Consider the following 22286-nt stretch of genomic DNA (forward strand, 5'->3'; position numbering starts at 1 on the left):
AACCCAAAAATCTTTGGATTGTGGGAGAAAACCCATGCAGACATGAGGAGAATGTACAAACTCCACAAAGACAGTGACCCGAGGCTGGAATTGAACCCAGGTCCCTGGTGCTGTGAGGCAGCAGTGCTATCCACTGTGCCATTGTGCTGCCCTTCAGATTTCACTGTCTGCTGTGATGGGATCTGAACCCAGGTCCCCAGAGCATTACCTTGGGTCTTTGGATTATTACTTCAGTGACAACACCACGAGGCCACTGCCTCCCCACAGATTACAATGTATATGCTGAAAGATTCAGTGCCCAGAAGCTTTCCCTAAGGAACACCACTGTTGGATCCTACCACCAGAGTACCTTCCTATTAACCCTATTTTCTGTTTCTTACCTCTGAATACCAGGTATCAGTCCATGTCATAAGGTAACCACCAATTTCATATGCACTAATTTTTGCTCATCTCTTGGGTCAACTGCCTTAACTATGTATTCATTCCTTTACTAAAAAATGAAAGGAAACAAAAACTTGTTGCTCTGAAGAAATTTGTCTAAGGCAGCATGATGGCATATGGTTAGCATTGCTGCCTCACAGCGCCAGGGATCTGTATTCAATTCCAGTCTTGGATGACTGTCCATGTGGGGTTTACATGTTCTGCCCACATCTGCATGGGTTTCTTCCCACAGTCCAAAGATATTGTAAGTGAGATTAGCTTCTGTTATTACTGTTTTAAAAAGCACATATCATTTAATACTATCAATGATATTTTCAAAACATCTGAAACATTGATAGCACAACAGTGCTAACATTAACAGTTAAATATAGGCAAAAAAACCAGAAATGTAACACAAAGCAAAAGTGCAATTAGCATATCCTCACATTACCCATGAAAATACATGTTGGGGATGAGGAGATTAGATTTTCAATCTGGAGTCCAGAACCCAACACTGGCATCATATCTGAAGCCTGTCCCATGCCATTTCAGCATCAGTGATGCAATGTGATTATTAAATTCCAAGGCCCTAACTGGGGTGGAAGTGATATTGGAACCTTAAAAGGCAGAGGCAACCACGACTGGGCTTCCAGTCGCCTGCGGAATTGGAGCAGGCTGGAGAGAAGAGTGGCAGTAGCCTCATGACCAAAACAAACTCCCAAATGCTCACTCATCAGGTACCTAAAGCTCTGCTCACATGATGGCAACTTTGCATGTGCACCTTCATTTGACTATCCTTTTTGTTTACATGATTTTAAATCAACAGACACAATCTCTATATCCTTCTGCTGTTCTCCCACAGTTGTGTACTAACATGCTCCCGATTGTTCTCTTTTCATTTTTATCTTTGAAAATTTAATTCTGTCCCTTTCCAGCTCATTAACAATGTTAATAAGAGTAAGTTATTTGGGAGCACGTGGGTTTCTGGCTCCCACTTCCACCCTCACAGCTATCCTCTCTTTAAAAGCTGCAACCTGTTGTGGAGGTGTCAGAAGATTGTCATAGCATCTAAGAGAGCTATTTTCAAAGTGCGTCCTAACCTCGCTTCATCTCCACTGGTGAATGAAATCCACCTTGGGTCTGTAATGTAGAAATGTAGAAAAGACAACTAGATGATATTGTATCCGTTTATTTTTGTTCTGTAGGCTTTGATAACTAGGTCAGCACTTATTGACCATCCTTAATTGCCTTTGAACTGAGTGACTTCCTAGGCCATTTCTGAGAGCAATTAAGAGTCAACCACATTGCTGTTGGTCTGGAGTTGTGTGTAGGCCAGACCAGGTAAAGATAGCCTAAAGGACATTTGTGAATCAGATAGGCTTTTATGCCAATAATGGTTTTATGGTCATCATTAGAAATTTAATTCCAGATATTTTATTGAATTCAAATTTCACCATTTGCTGTGGCAGGATTTAAACCCAAATAAGATTTAAACCCAGGTCCACGGAGCATTACTCTGGATACTGGATTACAAGTCCATGGCGATACCACAACACCCTCGCCTCCCCTGCAAATATTTAAATATTGTGCAGTACTTAAATTAAGCAATTAAATAGAATTTGCTTCCTAATCCTTTCTGCTGTGGTAACTCTCTCCTTTCTTAAGACCTATCGCTTTGACCTTTTGGTCACTTGTTCCAATATTGTCTTATTGTAAGTCAGTGTCAGATTTTGTCTTTTAACAGTATTGTGAAATGCCTTTTGATGATTTGATATATGTCGAGGCACTATGTATAGGCCACAGTTGAAGTATACTGTAGTATTGTGCACCACACTGTAGAAACTGTATATATTGTAATGAAAAAGGAGATATAGATTCACTAAGAAATTGCTCAGACTGAAGGGTTAAGCCAATGAAAAATAAATTCAGGCTTTTTCACTGGAACAGGGAAGGTTGATAGAAGTATTTAAATTATAAAGGGATACGTTAAGTAGAAGTGTAATAGTTTACATTAGTCAACAAGGCAGTAATTAGAGGGTGCAATCCTAAAATAATCAGAACATGAATTAAAAGAACAGCTATAAACATTTTTTCAGAATAGATAGCTATAATGTGGAATTTTCTGTTACGTACCAATATAGAACATAGAACATTACAGCGCAGAACAGGCCCTTCGGCCCATGATGTTGCGCCGACCAGTTAAAAAACAATGACCCTCTAACCTAAACCAAACCCTTTCCATACATAAACCTATCCACGGAGCTCCTAAACACCCCCAAACTAGGCGCATCCACAACTGCAGCAGGCAGGGCATTCCAATCCCTCACCATCCTCTGGGTAAAGAACCTACCCCTGACATCCGTCCTATAACTACCACCCCTTAATTTAAAGCTATGCCCCCTCGTGCTAGCTTTCTCCATCCGAGGAAAAAGGCTATCACTGTCCACCCTATCCAAACCTCTGATCATCTTATATGTTTCAATAAGGTCCCCTCGCAGCTGCCTTCTTTCTAATGAAAACAACCTCAAATCCCTCAGTCTCTCCTCATAGGACCTCCCCTCCATACCAGGCAACATCCTGGTAAACCTCCTCTGCACTCTCTCCAAAGCCTCCACATCCTTCCTATAATGTGGGGACCAGAACTGCACATAATACTCCAAGTGCGGCCGCACCAGAGTTTTGTACAGTTGCAACATGACGCTGCGGCTCTTAAATTCAATCCCCCTACCAATAAACGCCAAGACACCGTATGCCTTCCTAACAACCCTATCTACTTGATTCCCAACTTTCAGGGATCTATGTACACATACACCTAGATCCCTCTGTTCATCCACACTATTCAGAGTCCTACTGTTAGCCCTATACTCTACACATCCATTATTCCTGCCAAAGTGAATTACCTCACACTTTTCCGCATTAAACTCCATCCTCCGCCTCTTGGCCCAGCTCTGCAACTTGACCAAGTCTCCCTGTAGACTAAGGCACCCTTCCTCACTATCTACCACACCTCCGACTTTGGTGTCATCAGCAAATTTACTAATCCACCCAGCTATACCCTCATCCAGATCATTTACAAAAATTACAAACAGCAGTGGCCCCAAAACAGATCCCTGAGGCACACCACTCGTAACTGAACTCCATGTCGAATACTTACCATCAACCACTACCCTCTGTCTCCTATCCGCCAGCCAATTCCTAATCCAATTTCCTAAATCACCCTCAATCCCATACATCTGCAATTTCTGCAGAAGGCTTCCATGGTGAACCTTATCAAACGCCTTACTAAAGTCCAAATACACCACGTCAACTGCCTTACCCCCATCCACCTCTTTGGTCACTTTCTCAAAAAACTCAATAAGGTTAGTAAGGCACGACCTACCCTCCACAAAACCATGCTGACTATCTCTAATCATTTCATTACTCTCCAAATAACTATAAATCCTATCCCTAATAATTTTTTCTAAAACCTTACCCACAACAGAAGTAAGACTCACCGGTCTATAATTCCCGGGGAAGTCTCTGTTCCCTTTCTTAAACAATGGGACAACATTCGCTAACCTCCAATCTTCTGGCACTATACCGGTGACCAACGACGACCTGAAGATCAGAGCCAGAGGCTCTGCAATCTCCTCCCTTGCCTCCCAGAGAATCCTAGGGTAAATCCCGTCCGGCCCAGGGGACTTATCTATTTTCAAACCCTCAAGAATAACTATAATGATATTGAAGCAATATCATTAAATATTTTCAAAAGGATATCAAATTTTACTCAAAAAAGATGGATGTCAAAAGTGAACAGACTAGTAAGATTAGATTTAAATTCTCATGGCTGGAGAATGATTGAATTGATGGGCTGTCTGCTTATTTGTGCACTATATTGTTTATGATTCTGTTTTTTTTTCTCCTCCAACAAGCTTTCTTCCCCATTTTTCTGGAGACATTATCTTGTGGTAGAGTACAGTTCTCCTTGTGCCAGCAGTTTTCCAAATGGCTGCCATAGTTTACAGAGTATCAGAAGGCAGTTTTTGTATGAGTAACATCCATGTTCAGAACTTTATGCTGCTCAGGCTAATTATGATGTCCTAACTATTGCTGTAACAGGAATGAGAGATTGTCCATTAGGCAATTTGTGAGATAGGATATCGTGTCTGCTAAAATTATTGATGTTGCATCTTTTTTTTGAAATGAGATGTAAGAGAATAGGTTGTTAAACCAGTGCCAGATTTTTTAATACAGTTTTTAATTATGCCCTTTTTCTCAAACTTTAACCTCCTTCCCTCCTAAGGAGTTGGAGAGGAGGCTGCGCTTCTAGGGCTGAGCTGACCACTATCAAAGGAAGCCTCATAGGAGTTTCCATGCTGTTCATTCCAGTTGGTGTGTAGCTGTGGGAAAGAAGAACAAAAGATTGGTGTTGCACTTTCATTTGCCAGTCATTATGACTTTCCTGTTCATTGCATGATGTGGGAAAAAAGCAATTTGACCTGCATGAGCATCCTGCCACTTACACGTTTTTTGCCATCTTGCAATTCTGATTGGAAAGAGGCTTTCAGCTTGCAGTCAGTTGAATACATGCAGTTTGCAGTCTCTGATGCTCCCTTCCCACCCCCTTACTGTCATCCTTGGGTAAGTCCTGCCTAGAGATAAAAGTTAGAGGCATTGAGAGTCACTTTATTGCGTCCAACATCTATCCATCATTGTAGCTTTAGGTCCTGACTATGTGCAATGTCAGCTGCTGCCTGAGACTGCTCCACGATATTAATATTGCATTACTCTATTATGAAATATTTTGCTCTGTGGGGAGAATACAAAGAATGCAACACTGGTTGCTGAGATTGAAATACTTCTTTACAGGCCTTGAAATCTTTTCTTTGGTTACTGCCAATGTCTGCCAAGACATCTCAAATTGATGACTTACATGACTGTGTGCTCTGCCTTGAACAAACCAATGATAAACTATCTAACTTTCCTTCACTCTGCAACGAATGAAGGAAGGACAATTATCTAGTGATTTAGAAAAAGTGCTAAAGCAGGCTTTAGCATGTTTAATAAGATAATTTTAAATTGAAGCACTCAGAATGCTTACCTTGTTTTTGTTGTTAGATTGCTGTACTCCCTATATCGATTTCCTGTTTGTGGCATTGTCAATGTGGTGCTCAGGATCTTTGTTATCTCTATGCATGCCACCTGACTTAATTTCCATAAATAAAAAATGTTATTGCATCTGAAAAAATTAGATTCCCATTAACATGGCAAATACTTGACAGAGACCTTGGACAAAAATCCAAAATGTACTTTAATCAGCGTGCAATTAGGCGCAAACATAATCCTGCTACTATTGCTCTCCAGTAAGAATATGCACCACATACAGATCTCTCTGCCATAGATAACTTTCAGTATTATTCCTTACAAAAAATGTTACAGTTTTGCAAAGAAACCCTGTAACTATATTTATGTCAAATGAACTGATGAAAGGCAAAAATACTTGTGGCATTATCACAATATTTGCCTTTAAGAAATGTATTTGTCATGTTTTTTTGAGCAGGATTTTTTTATTATCAGAGCTGTTTTGTCTGAACAGAGTAAGAAGTCTCACAACACTCAAAACACTGTGTTTACCCCAGTCCAACAGCAGCATCCCCACATTCTGTCTGAACAGCAGCACTGTGTTGTTGCTGCAGCAGTATAATTGATCTTAATTGCTACAATATTTGTTTTGATCTGAACTAATGCAGGGTTCTGTGATTTTGTGCTTTCCCCGGTATATTGCAGATAAGGCTTAATTGTGTTGATTGACAGGCACGGTCATATGACTGGTTGCAGCTAGGCTTCCAAATAGAACTCAAGGCAGTCTGTTTTTTGGTATCTCTAGAGAAAGTTTACTTTCTCTGTACCTTTTGCTCTCTCTGAAGTGGAAATTGAATCTGCTCAGAAATAAGCCTCTTTCTCTCTGAAATTTGGCTGCTGGGGGGTGGACGTAGTTGCATGAGAATTAGAAGACAAGTGCCTGTCTTAAGCACTCTCCAGAAGTGTTAACAAGTCAGAAACTGAGTAGTCATGTAAGCATATTTGGTTTTCTGTGTTAGTTGATTCTAAAGAAGAGATTTTTGTCTGTGGGGGATACTGCTAAATTGGAACAATAGATATAGCTGGCTTTAAAGAATTATGTTTTGTCATGTTAAGAGTTTTAATTAGCAAAAATGTTAATTATTTTGTTGCATTTTAATTGTATTGGTAAATTTTGTTTTTAGGAAAAATTCTTACTGGGTCACTGGGACCATACCTCAAGTGAACTACCTTATGCTCACCCTAATGCCAAAATCAAATGTAAAAGTTAGGGTATAGGCTAAATTCATAAAATACCTTGGAGTTTCTTGTCTAGTCCTTAACAACACATCTATGTGTAAATATATAACTACCATAGTAGTTATTACTCAAACACATTCCACCGTTTTGAGAGAAGATTTGTTTGTCACTAGATATATTAATGGAAAGATTCTAGTACAGTGGTCTCCAAACTTTATAAGCACAAGATCACGTTTGTCATCAAAATGCAGCATGAGATCTACTCTGTAAAAATTCAAATCTACAAAACCTCCCCCGAAATGTATTTGTGCATAACACTCACCTCTTAGCTAGTATGCAAGCACAGGTGTCATACTCTCTGAAGTCTGGGACATGGTTTGAGATAGTATGTATGAGACTGGCTATCAGATGGTGAGACGAGTGTTATACTTGGAGTTGATGATTTTCATTTGGGGGAGAAAAACCATCTCACAGAGGCATGTAGAACCAAAGTAGGCCTTCACCTTTAGTGCACACAGTGTCAGAAGGGAGTACCTCTTTCTGTTTACAAGTCCCCAGAAGTCTCTGTCCCTTGACCTGAAAGAAGCTTTCAGTTCTATATTATTTTGCATGGTAATTTTTTCCATGTGAAGGGCGGCACAGTTGTTAGCATTGCTGCCTCACAGTGCCAGGGTTCATTTCTGGCCTCGGGTCACTGTCTGTGTGGAGTTTGCACACGCTCTCCACGTCTGCCTCAGCTTCCTCCAGGTGCTGCAGTTTCCTCCCACATTCCAAAGATGTGTGGGTTAGGTTGATTGGCCATGCTAAATTGCCCCTTAATGTCAGGGGGATTAGCAGGGTAACTACATGGTTTAGGGGATAAGACCTGGATTGTTGTTAGTGCATGCTCGATGGGCTGAATGGCTTCCTTCTGCATTATAGGAATTCTATAAGTTCATTGCTGAAATTTTGCTATCAGTACTCCAATGTCCACTTAAGAAAAAGATCTGAGACAATATAATGATTTGTTCCATTTGTCTAACTCCTGAAATTGTCTGTTGAATTCATTTTCCAGTTTGTTCAGGTGATCACAGAATTTGTTTGGATGGAATCCTTTCTATTTGACATGTTGTTGGTATTCACGGTGCACCATCAGTAATGATTGATACCAGTTTCTTGAATGGAAAGTTTTTCTCAGTCACATAACTTTAAATTCCTCTCCTTCTTGTCATCTCTTTGAGTGGCAAAAGTATGAGAAAGTCCTCCATTGTTGTTGCATCTTTGAATGATGTGCAAACAGAAACAGTCAGCTGGGCTGTATCTTCTGCAGTGAGAAACATCCCTAGACAACAGTTCCACACTTCTGGCTATTTTTAAAGCACAATGTGGCATGCTTTTGATGGTTGTCATAATTTCATCTCTGTTTTAAAAATCTTTGAACAGGGTGTTGGCAACCTCCTTGATAGTTTGGCTATCGGTGAACATCTTATATTTTGCCAGCAGATGGCTAAGGCGAAAAGTTGCCTCTTTGCTGGCCTTGCCTTTAGCCACAGGTTTTGAAAATACTGACATTAAAACATTAAACATTAAAGGGAATGTTGAGCTTGTAACATTCCCTTTAATTCCCCAACTTTTTATCCGAAGGGCACAATTTAAATTTTTCTTGAAAATTTGCATGCATTGTTTTACAATGTCATTCCAAATAATCTCTTTTACTCAAGGGGTACTCTGTTGTCAAATGGTCTTACCCTTGACATTCGTGAAAATAAATTCACTGTCCCATTTGTGGTGGAAATGGGAGGTTTTTGCCCTTTTGGATGTTCCTGGCCTCTTGCTCATCGTTTTGTCTTCACCCAACTTAGTCCTCATTTTGATGCCTGTGATTCAGCAGTCACTGAGCTGAGTTGCTTGTCATCACGCATTTTCAGTAGCCAATTACAGTCGACTTTTTGAGATGCCAGATTGACCTGCTGATTGCAATTCACTATTTGGAGACCACTGTTCGCTTACGTGGAGTCAAATGGGTACTGTTGTTGGTTAGTACTGTAGCCTATTTGTTGGAGGATTGATAGATGGAAAAGCTTTTGATAAAAGTAATTTGTCTCTCCTTTTTATTTGTTCATGAAATATAGGCATGTTACTTAAGTTTTACATAAAGTTACACGACTTGTTTAATAAATGTTGAAGTTGCATTGGAGTATTGTGAACTTCTGATTGGTATTTCAGTTCAAATGCTCTTATATTTGCATTCAGTCAGGAACCAACAGATTTGTGATTTGTGCAAAATCGCACCTGTTGTAACAGCAGCTAAAATGAAAGAACTTTTATCATGCAACAAGCTTAAATATAAGGGGTTCGATGTAGAATTTTACACTGTTGGTACTTTATATTAATGTATTACAATATGGATAACTTTAGCTTGTTTGTATTTCAGAATTTGGTTCCTATTGTTGCCATCTAGATTAGTACCATATTTTCTGGCATTGAGTAATCCCCCTGTGTCTTGGTTATTAGATTCCATGTCCCTGCCCCCCATTTTTCAATCTACAATTTTTCAAAGATGCTGGGGACGATCTTAGCAAAAAATTCGAAGTCCAGAATGAGCGTGAAAACGGGAGAGTTTCATATCTGTTTTTTCAGCAAGGCCACCAGTCGAATCTTATGCACTCTGTGCAATAAAAAATAGTCTGATCTGATTTCTGCCATTAGTGGGAGTGGGCAGAAAGACAGTTGAAGGCACCATTGTATATATGCAGGTCTCTGTGCTTTGAGAGCAACAGAGACTTGTCAGTGCCTCTGCTGCGATAGCTGGCTGCCATGGCGTGCATGCGCACACACACACATGCCTGCCCGGAATGATCATGGCCCCCCACCCCCTGCCTGGAGCGATTGTGAACCCACCCACCCCCCCCCCCCCCCCCACACTGATCACTGTGCAGAGTTCACAGTAATCACCCTCTCTCTGCACCCCCAGGCTGGCAGTGCCAGGGTGTCAGGCTGGTACTGCCGCCAAGGAGCATATCCCTTGTTCCCAAACCTCCATGGTGGGAAAGGAGTCTCAATGGCCTCTGGTTCTACTGGCAAGGGCATCACTTCTGGTCCCCATTGATCCTCGCTGGAGAGAACTTTTCCCGTGAGTCCACACAGGATGATTCCGTCCTGGGTTTGCTAATTCCATTTAAATAAGCATTGAAGTAAATTTAAATAATATATTTGCCCTTTCGTGCGCAAGGCTGAACGTGCTGGACATCAGGTGCTGATAAGAATGAAAGAGTAGAAATCGTGCACAAACCTGATTTCTTGGCTCTGTCATGATCTTACTGGCTCACCCTGTCCATTGGCCAACAGGGTGCTGCAGTAAGGTTGCCCCTGTGTATTTTGCTAGAAACCTTTTGAGTACTTATTCAGGTTGCTGCTGTTCTTTATGTGCAAGCTAAGACTATATGCCAGCATGCATTATATGCCTCCTGATTCTGTCCCCATTTGAGATCCAAATGCATATCCAACAGATTGGTGGTGGTGGTATGTTCCAGATCTCACAAGGGAGTCTGAGTTTACCATTTGCAACAGGCTGCTAAGATGTCTTATTCACTGAAGATCGGAGTACCAAATTGAGATAGTCCTCCAGAGTCTGGCAGATTGAATTTGTGATGAGTTTTTCCTGATGATGTCCTCCATTTCTTGTTGAATTGTGCTTGCTTATGTTTAATCTTGGTTCTTTTTGTTTCATTTACAAGTGAACTTCATAGTTGGGGGGGAGGAATGTGGTACTATGGCCTCTTTAAGGAGCCAATCCCTGAGGGCCAAATGATTGGGTCAGACCTGTATGGAGAGTCAACATGGGAAATCTAGCCAATCGGGTACAAGGGCACACGTCTGGCTCCAGGGAGAAACCTCAGATAGAACCAGGAAGCTGAAAGCTTAGTTGTGTCTTGTAGTTCTGTGTTAACATATATATGTTTATGGTAACTAAACCCTTCTTGAAGTCACAATGAGTCACCCTTGAAGTCAATACAGTGTCCAAAGCAGTCAATCTAGCATGTAGAATATCCAGATTAACAAGCTACTCAACCACTAATTGCAGTTGTTCTGAACAACAGCAATCATTGGCTGAATAGGATATGCCCATTTCCCCCATCCTTCGGTTCTTATTTTGTAGGAAACACATTTGGGGAAAGCCGATGAAACTTTCTTTACTTCAGACCTTGGTGGAGCCCTAGATATCTCTCCCCCAAAAAGCTCTTCCTGACTTCTTCCTGCTCAATGATGTATGGCTTGGGTAAATGCTGTGTCATTGCCTGACACTAGGCCTTTTGGGATACATGGTGGCACAGTAGTTAGCACTGCTTCCTCACAGTGCCAGGGACCCGGGTTCAATTCTGGCTTCGTGTGACTGCTTGTATGAAGTTTGCACGTTCTTCCCAATTTTGCATAGGTTTCCTTTGGGTGCTCTGGTTTGCTCCTAGACTCCAAAGATGGGCAGGTTCGGTGGATTGGCCATGCTAAATTGCTCCTTAGTGTTAGGAGGATTAGCAGGGTAAATACATGGGGTTATGGGTGGACAGGGCCTGGGTGGGATTGTTGTTGGTGCAAGCTCAGTGGGCTGGATGGCCTCCTTCTGCACTGTAGGGATTCCATGATTCTGTGAAGAGAAATGCAGTAGCAGTACCTGAGTGTTTATAAATCATTGAAGTTGGCAGGATAGTTTGAAAAAGCAGTTAAGGTCATGAATGGTGGGGAAATTAAAATCAGGTATGTTCCAGAGGCCAGAATTATGAGTGCAGATGTCTTATAAGGTCCTGGTTTGGAGGAGACCTCACAGATAGTGAGGGATTTTTAAAACGGGGATGAGAGTTTAAAAATTGATGAGTCGCTTAATCAGAAGCCAGCAAGGTCATTGAGCTGAAGGGTGATGGCTGAACAGGACTTGCATAAGAAGTACAGAACAGAAACAGACCATTTGGCCAAACCAGCCTAAGCTGCATTTATGCTCCACTTAAACTTCCTCATATCTTTCCTCACCAAACTCTTATCAGCATGACCTTTCATTTCCTTCTCCCCTCCTGTTTTATTTGTTGTGATGTGGTGGCCATTACGGAGACTTGGATGTCTCAGGGACAGGACTGGGTACTACAGGTGCCAGGATTCAGATGCTTCAGGAAGGACAGGGAGGGAGGCAAAAGAGGTGGTGGAGTGGCACTGTTGATCAGGGACGGTGTCATGGCTGCAGAGAAGGAGGATGCCGTGGGGGGACTGTCTACGGAGTCTCTGTGGGTGGAAATTGGGAACAGCAAAGGGTTGATAACTTTGCTGGGTGTATTCTATAGGCCGCCCAATAGTGACAGGGAAGTTGAGGTGCAGATAGGGAAACAGATCCTAGAGAGATGTAGTAATAACAGAGTTGTTGTGATGGGAGACTTCAATTTCCCAAACATTGATTGGAATATCCCAAGGGTAAGGGGTTTGGATGGGGAGGAGTTTGTTAGGTGTGTTCAGGAAGGTTTCCTGACACAGTACGTGGAAAAGCCTACGAGAGGAGAGGCTGTACTTGACCTGGTACTGGCAAATGAACCAGGACAGGTGACGGATCTCTTGGTAGGAGAGCATCTTGGGAATGGTGATCATAATTCTATCTCCTTCACAATTGCATTGGAACGAGATAGGATCAGGCAGGCTAGGAAGGTGTTTGTCTGGAGTAAGGGGAAATACGAAGACATCAGGCAGTTAATTGGACAAATAAACTGGAAGGAGGCATTCTTGGGGAAAAGTACAGAAGGAAGGTGGCGGATATTCAAGGAATGTTTGTCTGGAGCTCTGCACGACAATGTTCTGATGAGACAAGGAGGTTTTGGTAGGTCGCGGGAACCATGGTGCACGAAGGCTGTGGTGAACCTAGTCAAGAAGAAAAGGAAGGTGTACAAAAGGTTCAGGGAACTAGGAGATGTTAAGGATCTAGAGGAGTATAAGGATTGTAGAAAGGAGCTTAAAAGGGAAATTAGGAGAGCCAGAAGAGGTCATGAGAAGGCCTTGGCAGGTAAGATTAAGGAGAATCCCAAGGCCTTCTACAAATATGTGAAAAGTAAAAGGATGAGAAGAGAAGGGATAGGACCTATAAAAGGTGAAGGGGGAAAGGTCTGTGTGGAACCAGAAGAAATGGCAGAGGTACTTAATGAGTACTTTGCCTCAGTATTCACGGTGGAAACTGATCTGGGAGATTTTGCTACAGGTTTGCAGCAGATGGAAAAGATTGAGTATGTGGATATTAAGGAAGAGGATGTGTTAGAACTTTTGAATTCTATCAAGATAGACAAGTCGCTGGGACCAGATGGGATGTACCCCAGGTTACTGTGGGAGGTGATTGCAGAGCCCCTGGCGATGATCTTTGCGTCGTCGATGGAGACGGGAGAGGTTCCGGAGGATTGGAGGATTGCGGATGTGGTTCCTATTTTCAAGAAAGGGAACAGGGATAGCCCGGGAAATTACCGACCGGTGAGTCTGACCTCAGTGGTTGGTAAGCTGATGGAGAGGCTTCTGAGGGACAAGATTTATGAGCATTTGGAGAGGTTTAGCATGATAATAACATAAGAAATAGGAGCAGGAGTAGGCCATCCAGCCCTTCGAGCCTGCCCCGTCATTCAATAAGATCATGGCTGATTTGTCGTGTCTCAGTTCCACATTCCCGCCCTCTCCCCAAAACCCTTAATCCCCTCGCTTATCAAAAACCCATCAACCCGCGTCTTAAAAATATTTAGCGAGGCAGCCTCCACCACCTCAACGGGCAGAGAATTCCAGAGATTCACCACCCTTTGAGTGAAGAAGTTCCTCCTCAACTCCGTTCTAAACCACCCCGCCCTTTATCTTGAAGCTGTGCCCCCTAGTTCTACTGTCCTTTCTGAGCGGGAAGAGCCTCTCCACTCTGTCCTATCCATCCCATTCATCATCTTATACGTCTCAATGAGATCTCCTCTCATTCTTCTAAACTCTAACGAGTACAAGCCTAGTTTATTCAGCCTCTCCTCATAGCTCAACCCCCTCAACTCCGGTATCAGCCTAGTAAACCTCCTCTGCAGTCCCTCCAAGGCCAAAATATCCTTGCGTAAGTATGGCGACCAAAACTGCACACAGTACTCCAGCTGCGGCCTCACCAGTGCCCTATTTAGCTGCAGCAAGACCTCCCTACTTTTATATTCAATCCCCCTCGCTATGAAGGCCAGCATCCCATTTGCCTTCCTGACCACCTGCTGCACCTGCAAGCTGGGTTTTTGCGACTCATGCACAAGGACCCCGAGGTCCCTCTGCACCGTCGCCTGCAGCAGTTTTTCGCCACGTAAGTAATAGTCCTTCCTACCATTATTCCTCCCAAAGTGGACCACCTCGCACTTGCCAACATTAAATTCCATTTGCCAGTTCCTGGCCCATTTGCCCAGCCTATCTAGACCCTTCTGCAGACTCTCCACACCCTCTGTGCAATTTGCCGTTCCACCAATCTTGGTGTCATCAGCAAATTTTGACACCCTACACTCGGTTCCCTCCTCCAGATCATCTATATAAATGGTAAATAGCTGAGGCCCCAGCACCGACCCCTGGGGCACTCCACTAGTCACCAACTGCCAATCCGAATAGCACCCATTAACCCCCACTCTCTGCCTCCTATTTGACAGCCAATCCTCTATCCACGCTAACACCCTACCCCCAACTCCATGCCCCCTTACCTTCTGCAATAACCTCTTGTGAGGTACCTTGTCAAACGCCTTCTGAAAATCAAGAAAGACCACATCCACCGGCTCTCCTCTATCCACCGCCCTAGACACATCCTCATAGAACTCCAATAAATTTGTCAGACACGACTTCCCCTTAATGAAACCGTGCTGCATCTGCTCTATCAAGCAATTCTCCTCAAGATGCTCAGAAATAGTCAGCATGGTTTTGTCAAGGGCAGGTCGTGCCTTACGAGCCTAGTTGAGTTCTTCAAAAATGTGACTGAACACATTGATGAAGGAAGAGCAGTGGACGTGGTGTACATGGACTTCAGCAAGGTGTTCGATAAGGTCCCCCATGCAAGACTTCTTGAGAAGGTGAGAGGGCATGGGATCCAAGGGCTTTGGCCTTGTGGATCCAGAACTGGCTTGCCTGCAGAAGGCAGAGAGTGGTTGTGGATGGGTCTTTTTCTGCATGGAGGTCAGTCACCAGTGGAGTGCCCCAGGGATCTGTTCTAGGACCCTTGCTGTTTGCCATTTTCATAAATGACCTAGATGAGGAAGTGCAGGGATGGGTTAGTAAGTTCGCCGATGACACAAAGGTCGGTGGTGTTGTGGATGGTCTGGAAGGATGTCAGAAGTTGCAGCAGGACATAAATAGGATGCAAGACTGGGCGGAGAAGTGGCAGATGGACTTCAACGCGGATAAATGTGTAGTGGTCCATTTTGGCAGGACCAATGGGATGAATGAGTACACTATCAAGGGCAGGAGTCTTAGCAGTGTTGAAGAGCAGAAGGATCTTGGGGTCCAGGTCCACAGGACTCTTAAATCGGCCTCGCAGGTGGAGGATGTGGTCAAGAAGGCGTATGGTGTACTGGCCTTCATTAATCGAGGGATTGAGTTTAGGAGTCGGGAGGTAATGCTGCAACTTTATAAGTCCCTCGTCAGGCCCCACTTGGAGTACTGTGCGCAGTTCTGGTCACCTCACTATAGGAAGGACGTAGAAGCTATTGAAAGGGTGCAGAGGAGATTTACAAGGATGTTGCCTGGATTGGGAGGCATGCCTTATAAAGATAGGTTGAGGGAGCTGGGACTTTTCTCCCTGGAGAGGCGTAGGTTGAGAGGCGACCTGATAGAGGTTTATAAAATGTTGAGAGGAATAGATGGGGTGGATTCTCAGAGGCTATTTCCCCGGGTTGAAATGGTTGCTACAAGAGGACACAGATTTAAGGTGCAGGGAAGCAAGTACAGAGGTGATGTTAGGGGTAAGTTTTTCACTTAGAGGGTGGTGAGTGAATGGAATCGGCTGCCGTCAGTGGTGGTGGAGGCGAACTCGCTGGGGTCTTTTAAAAGACTTCTGGATGAGTGTATGGGATTTAATGGGATTGGGGGTTATAGATAGGTCTATGGATTAGTAGGTATAGATGTGATCGGCGCAACTTGTGGGCCGAAGGGCCTGTTTGTGCTTTAGTGTTCTATGTTCTGTTTGTTCTTAGGACCTGAGGTGTTGCTGGCAAAGCCTGCATTTATTGCCTATCCATAATTGCCTTTGAGAAAGTGGTGGTGAGTCAACTGAATCTTCTTGAATCTCTGCAGTCCATGTGGTGTTGGTACATCCACAGTGCAATTAGAAAATAAATTTTAGGATTTTGACTTGACAGTAATAAGGGAATGGTGGCATAGTTACAAGTCAGGATGGCATGTGGCTTAGAGAGGAACTTGCAGGTGGTGGTGTTCCCATGTGTCTGCTGGCGTTGTTCTTCTTGATGGTTTGGAAGGTGCTATTGATGGATGCTTGATGAGTTGCTAAAGTGCACCTTGTAGATGGAACATGCTGCTGCCATTGTGTGCCAGATGACTGTTTAAGGTTGGGCGATGGGTTGCTGATCAAGCTTGTAGCTTTGTCTTCTTAGATGATGTGAGTATTGCATTATACTCCTGCCTTGTGCCTTATAGATGGTAGGTAGGTAGGCTATAACAAGTCAGGGGGTGTGTTCCAGCTTCTGACCTGTTTTTGTAGCCATAGTATTTATATGGTTGGCCCAATTTCTGATCTGTGATAACCCTCAGAATGTTGATGGTTAGGGATTTGGCGATGGTAATGCCATTGAATGTCAAGGAGAGATGGTTAGACTTTCTCTTACAGTCATAGAATCTTTACAGCACAGAAGGAGGCAGTTCAGCCCATCGTGTTTGTCCTATTATGTTTATCCTGTCTCTCTGGAAAAGCTACTCTCGCCCTTTTTCTGCAGCCTTGCAAATATTTTCATTTCAGTTAATTACTGATTCTCTTTTGAAATTTTCAATTGAATCTGCCTCTGGAACATTCCAGATCCGGACCACATGCCATGTAAAAGGCTTTCCGTCATGCCACAGTTGCTTCTTTGGTCAAACATTTTAAATAGACTCCCTACAGTGTAGAAGGAAGCCATTTGGCCCATCGAGCCTGCACCAACAACCCAGCCCTATCCCTGTAACCCTATATATTTGCCCTGCTAATCCCCCTGACACTAATGGACAATTTATAATGGCCAATCCACCTAAGTTGCACATCTTCAGACTGTGGGAGGAAACCAGAGCACCTGGAGGAAACACATGCAGATGCGGGGAGAACGTGCAAGCTCCATACAGACATCGACCCAGGCCTGGAATCGAACCTGACACTGTAAGGCAGCAGTGCTAACAACTGTGTTGCCCTATCAGTGTCCTCTGGTCCTCAAACATTCTGCCATTGGAACAGTTTCTCCCTATCTACTCTCTCTCCAGACCCCTCATGATTTTGAAAAATTTAATCTGTTCTCTTAATTTTCTCTTCACCAAGAAAAACAGCCCCACTTCTCCAATTCACGTTGCTAAAGTTCTTCATCCTTGGAACCATCTTGTGAACCTTTGCTGAAAATTCTCCTGCAGACTCTTTATAAACTCTTCCCCCTGCCCTTTATGCTATTGCTATCCCAGATCACAATAGCATAATTAAAGCCTCCCACTATAACCGTTTCAAAAAGCTCTTGAACCGCTCTGTAATTTCCTTGTAAATTGTTTCTCTATCTCTTCCCACTAGATTGTAATAAGCGGCGTAGTGTGGCACTAATTTTAGCACTGCTGTCTCACAGCACCAAGGACCGGGATTCAATTGTGGTCTTGGGTGACTGTCTGTGTGGGTATCCTCTGGGTGCTCTGGTTTCCTCCCATAGTCCAAAGATGTGCAGGTTGGATGGATTGACTATGCTAAATTGTCCCTTAATATCCGAAGATATATATAGGTTAGGGTAAATACATGATGCTACAGGAATAGGATCTGGCAAAGATGCTGTGTCAGAGAATCAGTGCAGGTCCAGTGGGCCAAATGGCCTCCTTCTACACTTAGGGATTCTATGATTCTTCTATGCTGGCTTATAGAATGCACCCAGTACTGGAATGATATCTTAGCTCTATCTGTAATGTCTTAACTATATTAGGGATTGTGGCTTTTAAACAAAAAACAATGTGGTTTGACATGTAGATTCAAACTAGCAACAAAAGATTTATTTTAGGACATCTTGCCTGTACAGAATACAAACTGAATCTGAAACAACAACCTGTGCAACACACTAATGTCATCACCATCAAATCATGTGGCTGGCTCTTAAAGCAATAATGCAACTACTTAAATATATAACATTAAGTAGATTCTGTTTTTTACTCCTCTGAGACTCCTCTCTCTTCAGCTTTGTAATATTCTCCTTAATCAGTTCTACTACCCCACCAACTTTTTCTCACTCCTTATCTTTTCTGAACACCTTGTGTCCAGGAATATTTTGAACCCAGTCCCAGTCTTGTTTTGAGCCTGGTAGATCTCCTTGTGTTCGCTACAAAATCATATTCCTACGTAGTTATCTGCCCCAACACCTCTAAGCATTCACATATATGCACAATAAACTTAATTTGGATCTCATTTAATTATCTCTTCTTCTGTTATTTCCTACTATGGAGCTGTCTGTCTCGTGCAGCCTTCCAATATCACTTGTTGGAGATGGCCATTAGACAGAACCCAAATTAACAAAAGTAAGCAATTTGTTACTGAATAGGTGTCACTTAACAGAATTGATGACACATTCCATCACTTGCTGATAATTGAAAGTAGACTGATGGAATGGTAACTAGTCAGATTGGAATTGTCCTTTTTGAGTACTGAACGTACCTGGGCAATTTTCCACATTGTTGGGTGAACACTTTTTTCATATGTCAGAAATGAATCTTAATACAGAGTAATTCATCAGATTATCAAAAAAGGTATTACTAGCAAAGTGACATCAGAAACAGAACAGAACTAAGTTTGGTTTTTAGCCCCAAGTTTTCTTTTTGGCATTATAAGTTACAATTCCTCACAGAAACAGGCATTTTATTTGCTAGTAATTAATAGGTTTCTAAATGCAACGTCCAGAGTCCCTGCGGAGGAACGTCTTCAAGATGTATCGGCCCTTTTTGACTGCTTTTGACTTTTTCTTGCCCTTCCCATTTTTGGGCACTTTAATCCACATCTCTTTGATGTTTTCTAACACTATGTTGCCTATCAAAGGCCTTAACTCTGCCAAGCAGCTTCTTGTTGTTGCAATGGTTGATGAGGACTTGCACATCGTTTTTGCATCTGGGCTTATACATGCATTTACAGGATGGCTGTATATGATTTGCTGTGGATATGCTGGCGTTGGACTGGGGTAAACATAGTAAAAAGTCTGACAACACCAGGTTTAAGTCCAACCGATTTATTTGATAGTAAACTCACTAGCTTTCGCGGTTTCCCTCTTCTTCAGGTGAATGGAGAGTTCTGGCCTCAGACAGAGCATATAAAGCACAGACAGTTTACATATTACTGATTAGAATGCTAATCTTTACACCTAACCTGCTGTTCAAGTCCTAAAGTGGCCGACAATGCGAGTGGAAGGAGCACTGATCACAGGTTAAAGAGATGTGTATTGTCTCCAGACAGTACAGTAAGTGAGGTTTTGCAAACCCAGGCAAGTCACGAGCGTTACAGATAGTGTGACATGAACCCAAGATCCCTGTTAAGACCGTTCTCATGTGTGCAGAACTTGGCTATCACAGCCACCTTTGCAAGACATGCCGGATCACCGACATGGATACCATCATCACACGTGAGAATACCATCCACCAGGTACAGGGTAAATACTCTTGCAACTCGGCCAACGTTGTCTACCTGATACGTTGCAAGAAAGGATGTCCCGAAGCACGGTACTTTGGGGAGACCATGCAGACGCTATGATAACGGATGAATGAACATCGCTCAACAATCACCAGGCAAGACTGTTCCCTTCCTGTTGGTGAACACTTCAGTGGTCACAGGCATTCAGCCTCTGACCTTCGGGTAAGCATTCTCCAAGGCGGCCTTCACGACACACGACAGCGCAGAGTTGCTGAGCAGAGACTGATAGCCAAGTTCCACACACATGAGGATGGTCTCAACAGGGATCTTGGATTCATGTCACACTATCTGAAACCCCCGTGACTTGCCTGGGTTTGCAAAACCTCACTTACTGTACTGTCTGGAGACAATACACATCTCTTTAACCTGTGATCAGTGCTCCTTCCACTCACATTGTTGGTCACTTTAGGACTTGAACAGCAAGTTAGGTGTAAAGATTCGCATTATAATCAGTAATTTGTAAACTGTCTGTGCTTTATATGCTCTGTCTGAGGCCAGAACTCTCCATTCACCTGAAGAAGAGGGAAACCTCGAAAGCTAGTGAGTTTACTATCAAATAAATCAGTTGGACTTAAACCTGGTGTTGTCAGACTTTTCACTGTATATGATTTGCCTCAGCTCCTCCTTTTGATTTTATTTATTCTTTAATGGAATATGGCCATTGCTGGCCAGGTGAGCATTTGATGTCAGTTTTTAATTGCCCTTGAGAAGGTGCTGGTGCGCCATCCTCTTGAAATGCTGTAGTCCATGTGGTGTTTGCGAGTTAGGATACTGTAGCAGAATGTCAGAACATCTTGCGTTTCCAGAGGGTAGAATATAGGAGGCTGACTGGGAATGTATTAGAATAATCAAATTTTGAGGTAAGGAAGACACAGCTGATGCAGGGGCAGAGTTGGGTGATGTTAGGGAGGTGGAAATAGGTGATCTTGGTCATGAATCAGATATGTGGTGAAAGCTCACCTTGGGTTAAATATGATACCAGTATTGCAAGCAATCTTGCTGAACCTCAGACAGTTGTCAGGGAAAGGGATGGAGTTGTGACAGGGACCAAAAACAATGGCTTCAGTCTTCCAAATATTCAATTGGTGAAAAATTTTGCTCACCCAGTTCTGGATGTCAGATAAGAAATCTGACAATTTGGATACAGTGGTGGGGTCAAGATAATGAGGAAGAGTTGGGTGCCATCTGCTGTGATTCAAGGTGATGTCAGACATTGTCCTCTAATTGCTTATTCAACATAAGAAAATAACGTTAAAAATTGCTCTGCCATGAATAGGACAATTTTGTAATGTCTGCTACTTGTATTATCACATTTGAATGTTTTCTTGCTCTGATTTTTTTTCAATTTTTTCTCTTACCTCATTCCCAGTAGCTAATTCTTGAATAGGTTTGAAGATTTGTAGCAGTCCTGAGAATACTTGATATGTGGGTACACTGCAAAGAGGAATAACCTTCCAATTCCTATCATAAATATCTTTCAGTTTGACACATGCATATGTCTAAATTTTGCTTTTAAAACATTTTTTTTTGCAGATAAAATGAATGAAAACTGGTCTTCAAAACAAATCAAAGACCAATTGGACCACAGGCAAGCAGGTGTGAAGGTGAAGATTGAAAAAATTTTGCCTGAAGAGGAAGCAAAATATGGACAGTGGTAAGCAACAAAGTAAACATCCAATCTGATTTTGATGTTGTTTCCACTTCACGTGCAAACATATAAATTAGGAGCCGCAGTAGGCTATTCTGCCCTCTGGCCTGCTCTGCCATTCAATAAGATCATGGCTGGTCCAGTTGTGACCTCAATGCTACTATTCTGTCTACTTATTGATTTCCCGTTGTCATTCAAGAATCTATTCACCTCTGCCTTAAAAATATCCAATGACCCTGCTTCTACCACTTGCTGGATACGAGAGTTTCACAGTCTGCCAACTCTATGAGAGAAAAAAAATGTCCTCATCTCCATCTTAAATGGAGATGAGGAAATTTATTTTTTTAATTGTGTCCCCTAATTCTAGCCTCTCCCACAAGTGGTAGCATCTTTTCAACATACACTCTGTCAAGACCCCAGGATCTTACGTATTTCAATAGGATCACTCTGATTTTTCTAAACTTCAGTGGATACAGGCCCAACCTTTCTCATAAGAGAAACCACTCATCGTAGGGATCAGTTGAGTGAATCTTTTCTATAATTATGTCCTTTCTTACATAAAGGCCAGAATTTTCTGGCTGTTCATGTCAGGGGATCTTCCAGTCCTGCTGATGGCACACCCTCTACTGTGGGTTTACCAGCAGCAGGGGATGCATTCAACAAGAAACCCATTGACAATGGCAGGACCTTGGCCAATGGCAGGCCGTCTGTGCCTGCAAAATAGATGGCATCATGTGGCGAAAATCCCTCAAAAGGAGACCAAAACTGTGCACAGTGAAGTTTGAGTTTAAGAATCTGCAGACTAGTGAACAAATTTATTCAGAAACAATTTTAAACAGAAGTGTACAGCATAGCAGGAGTGATCCATGTATGATTGCAGTTTGTAAGAGTTTGATGATGGAGTGGAACAAGCTGAATGGAGTCGAGTTATGGAAAACATAAAAGATTTGTGATCTCTACCCTTAATCATTAGTAAAGTGATGGAAGGGGTCATTAACAGTGCTATCAAGCAGCACATGCTCAGCAATAACCTGCTCC

At 42.7% G+C, this 22286-nt stretch overlaps 1 protein-coding gene across 2 annotated transcripts in view; it reads left to right on the forward strand.

Moving 5' to 3' along the window:
* Positions 1–22286, forward strand: part of prdm11 (PR domain containing 11) — a 165551-nt gene that overhangs the window by 8314 nt on the left and 134951 nt on the right. For both annotated transcript variants that reach the window (XM_080190513.1, XM_080190514.1), the window contains one exon: positions 21134–21254. In XM_080190513.1, the coding sequence (XP_080046639.1) occupies positions 21139–21254 (116 nt within the window). In that variant the 5' untranslated portion in view covers positions 21134–21138. The remainder of the gene's footprint in view (positions 1–21133; positions 21255–22286) is intronic.

Source organism: Carcharhinus amblyrhynchos, chromosome 6, assembly GCF_965287045.1.
Source record: "Carcharhinus amblyrhynchos chromosome 6, sCarAmb.v2.hapA, whole genome shotgun sequence".
Lineage (NCBI taxonomy): Eukaryota > Metazoa > Chordata > Chondrichthyes > Carcharhiniformes > Carcharhinidae > Carcharhinus > Carcharhinus amblyrhynchos.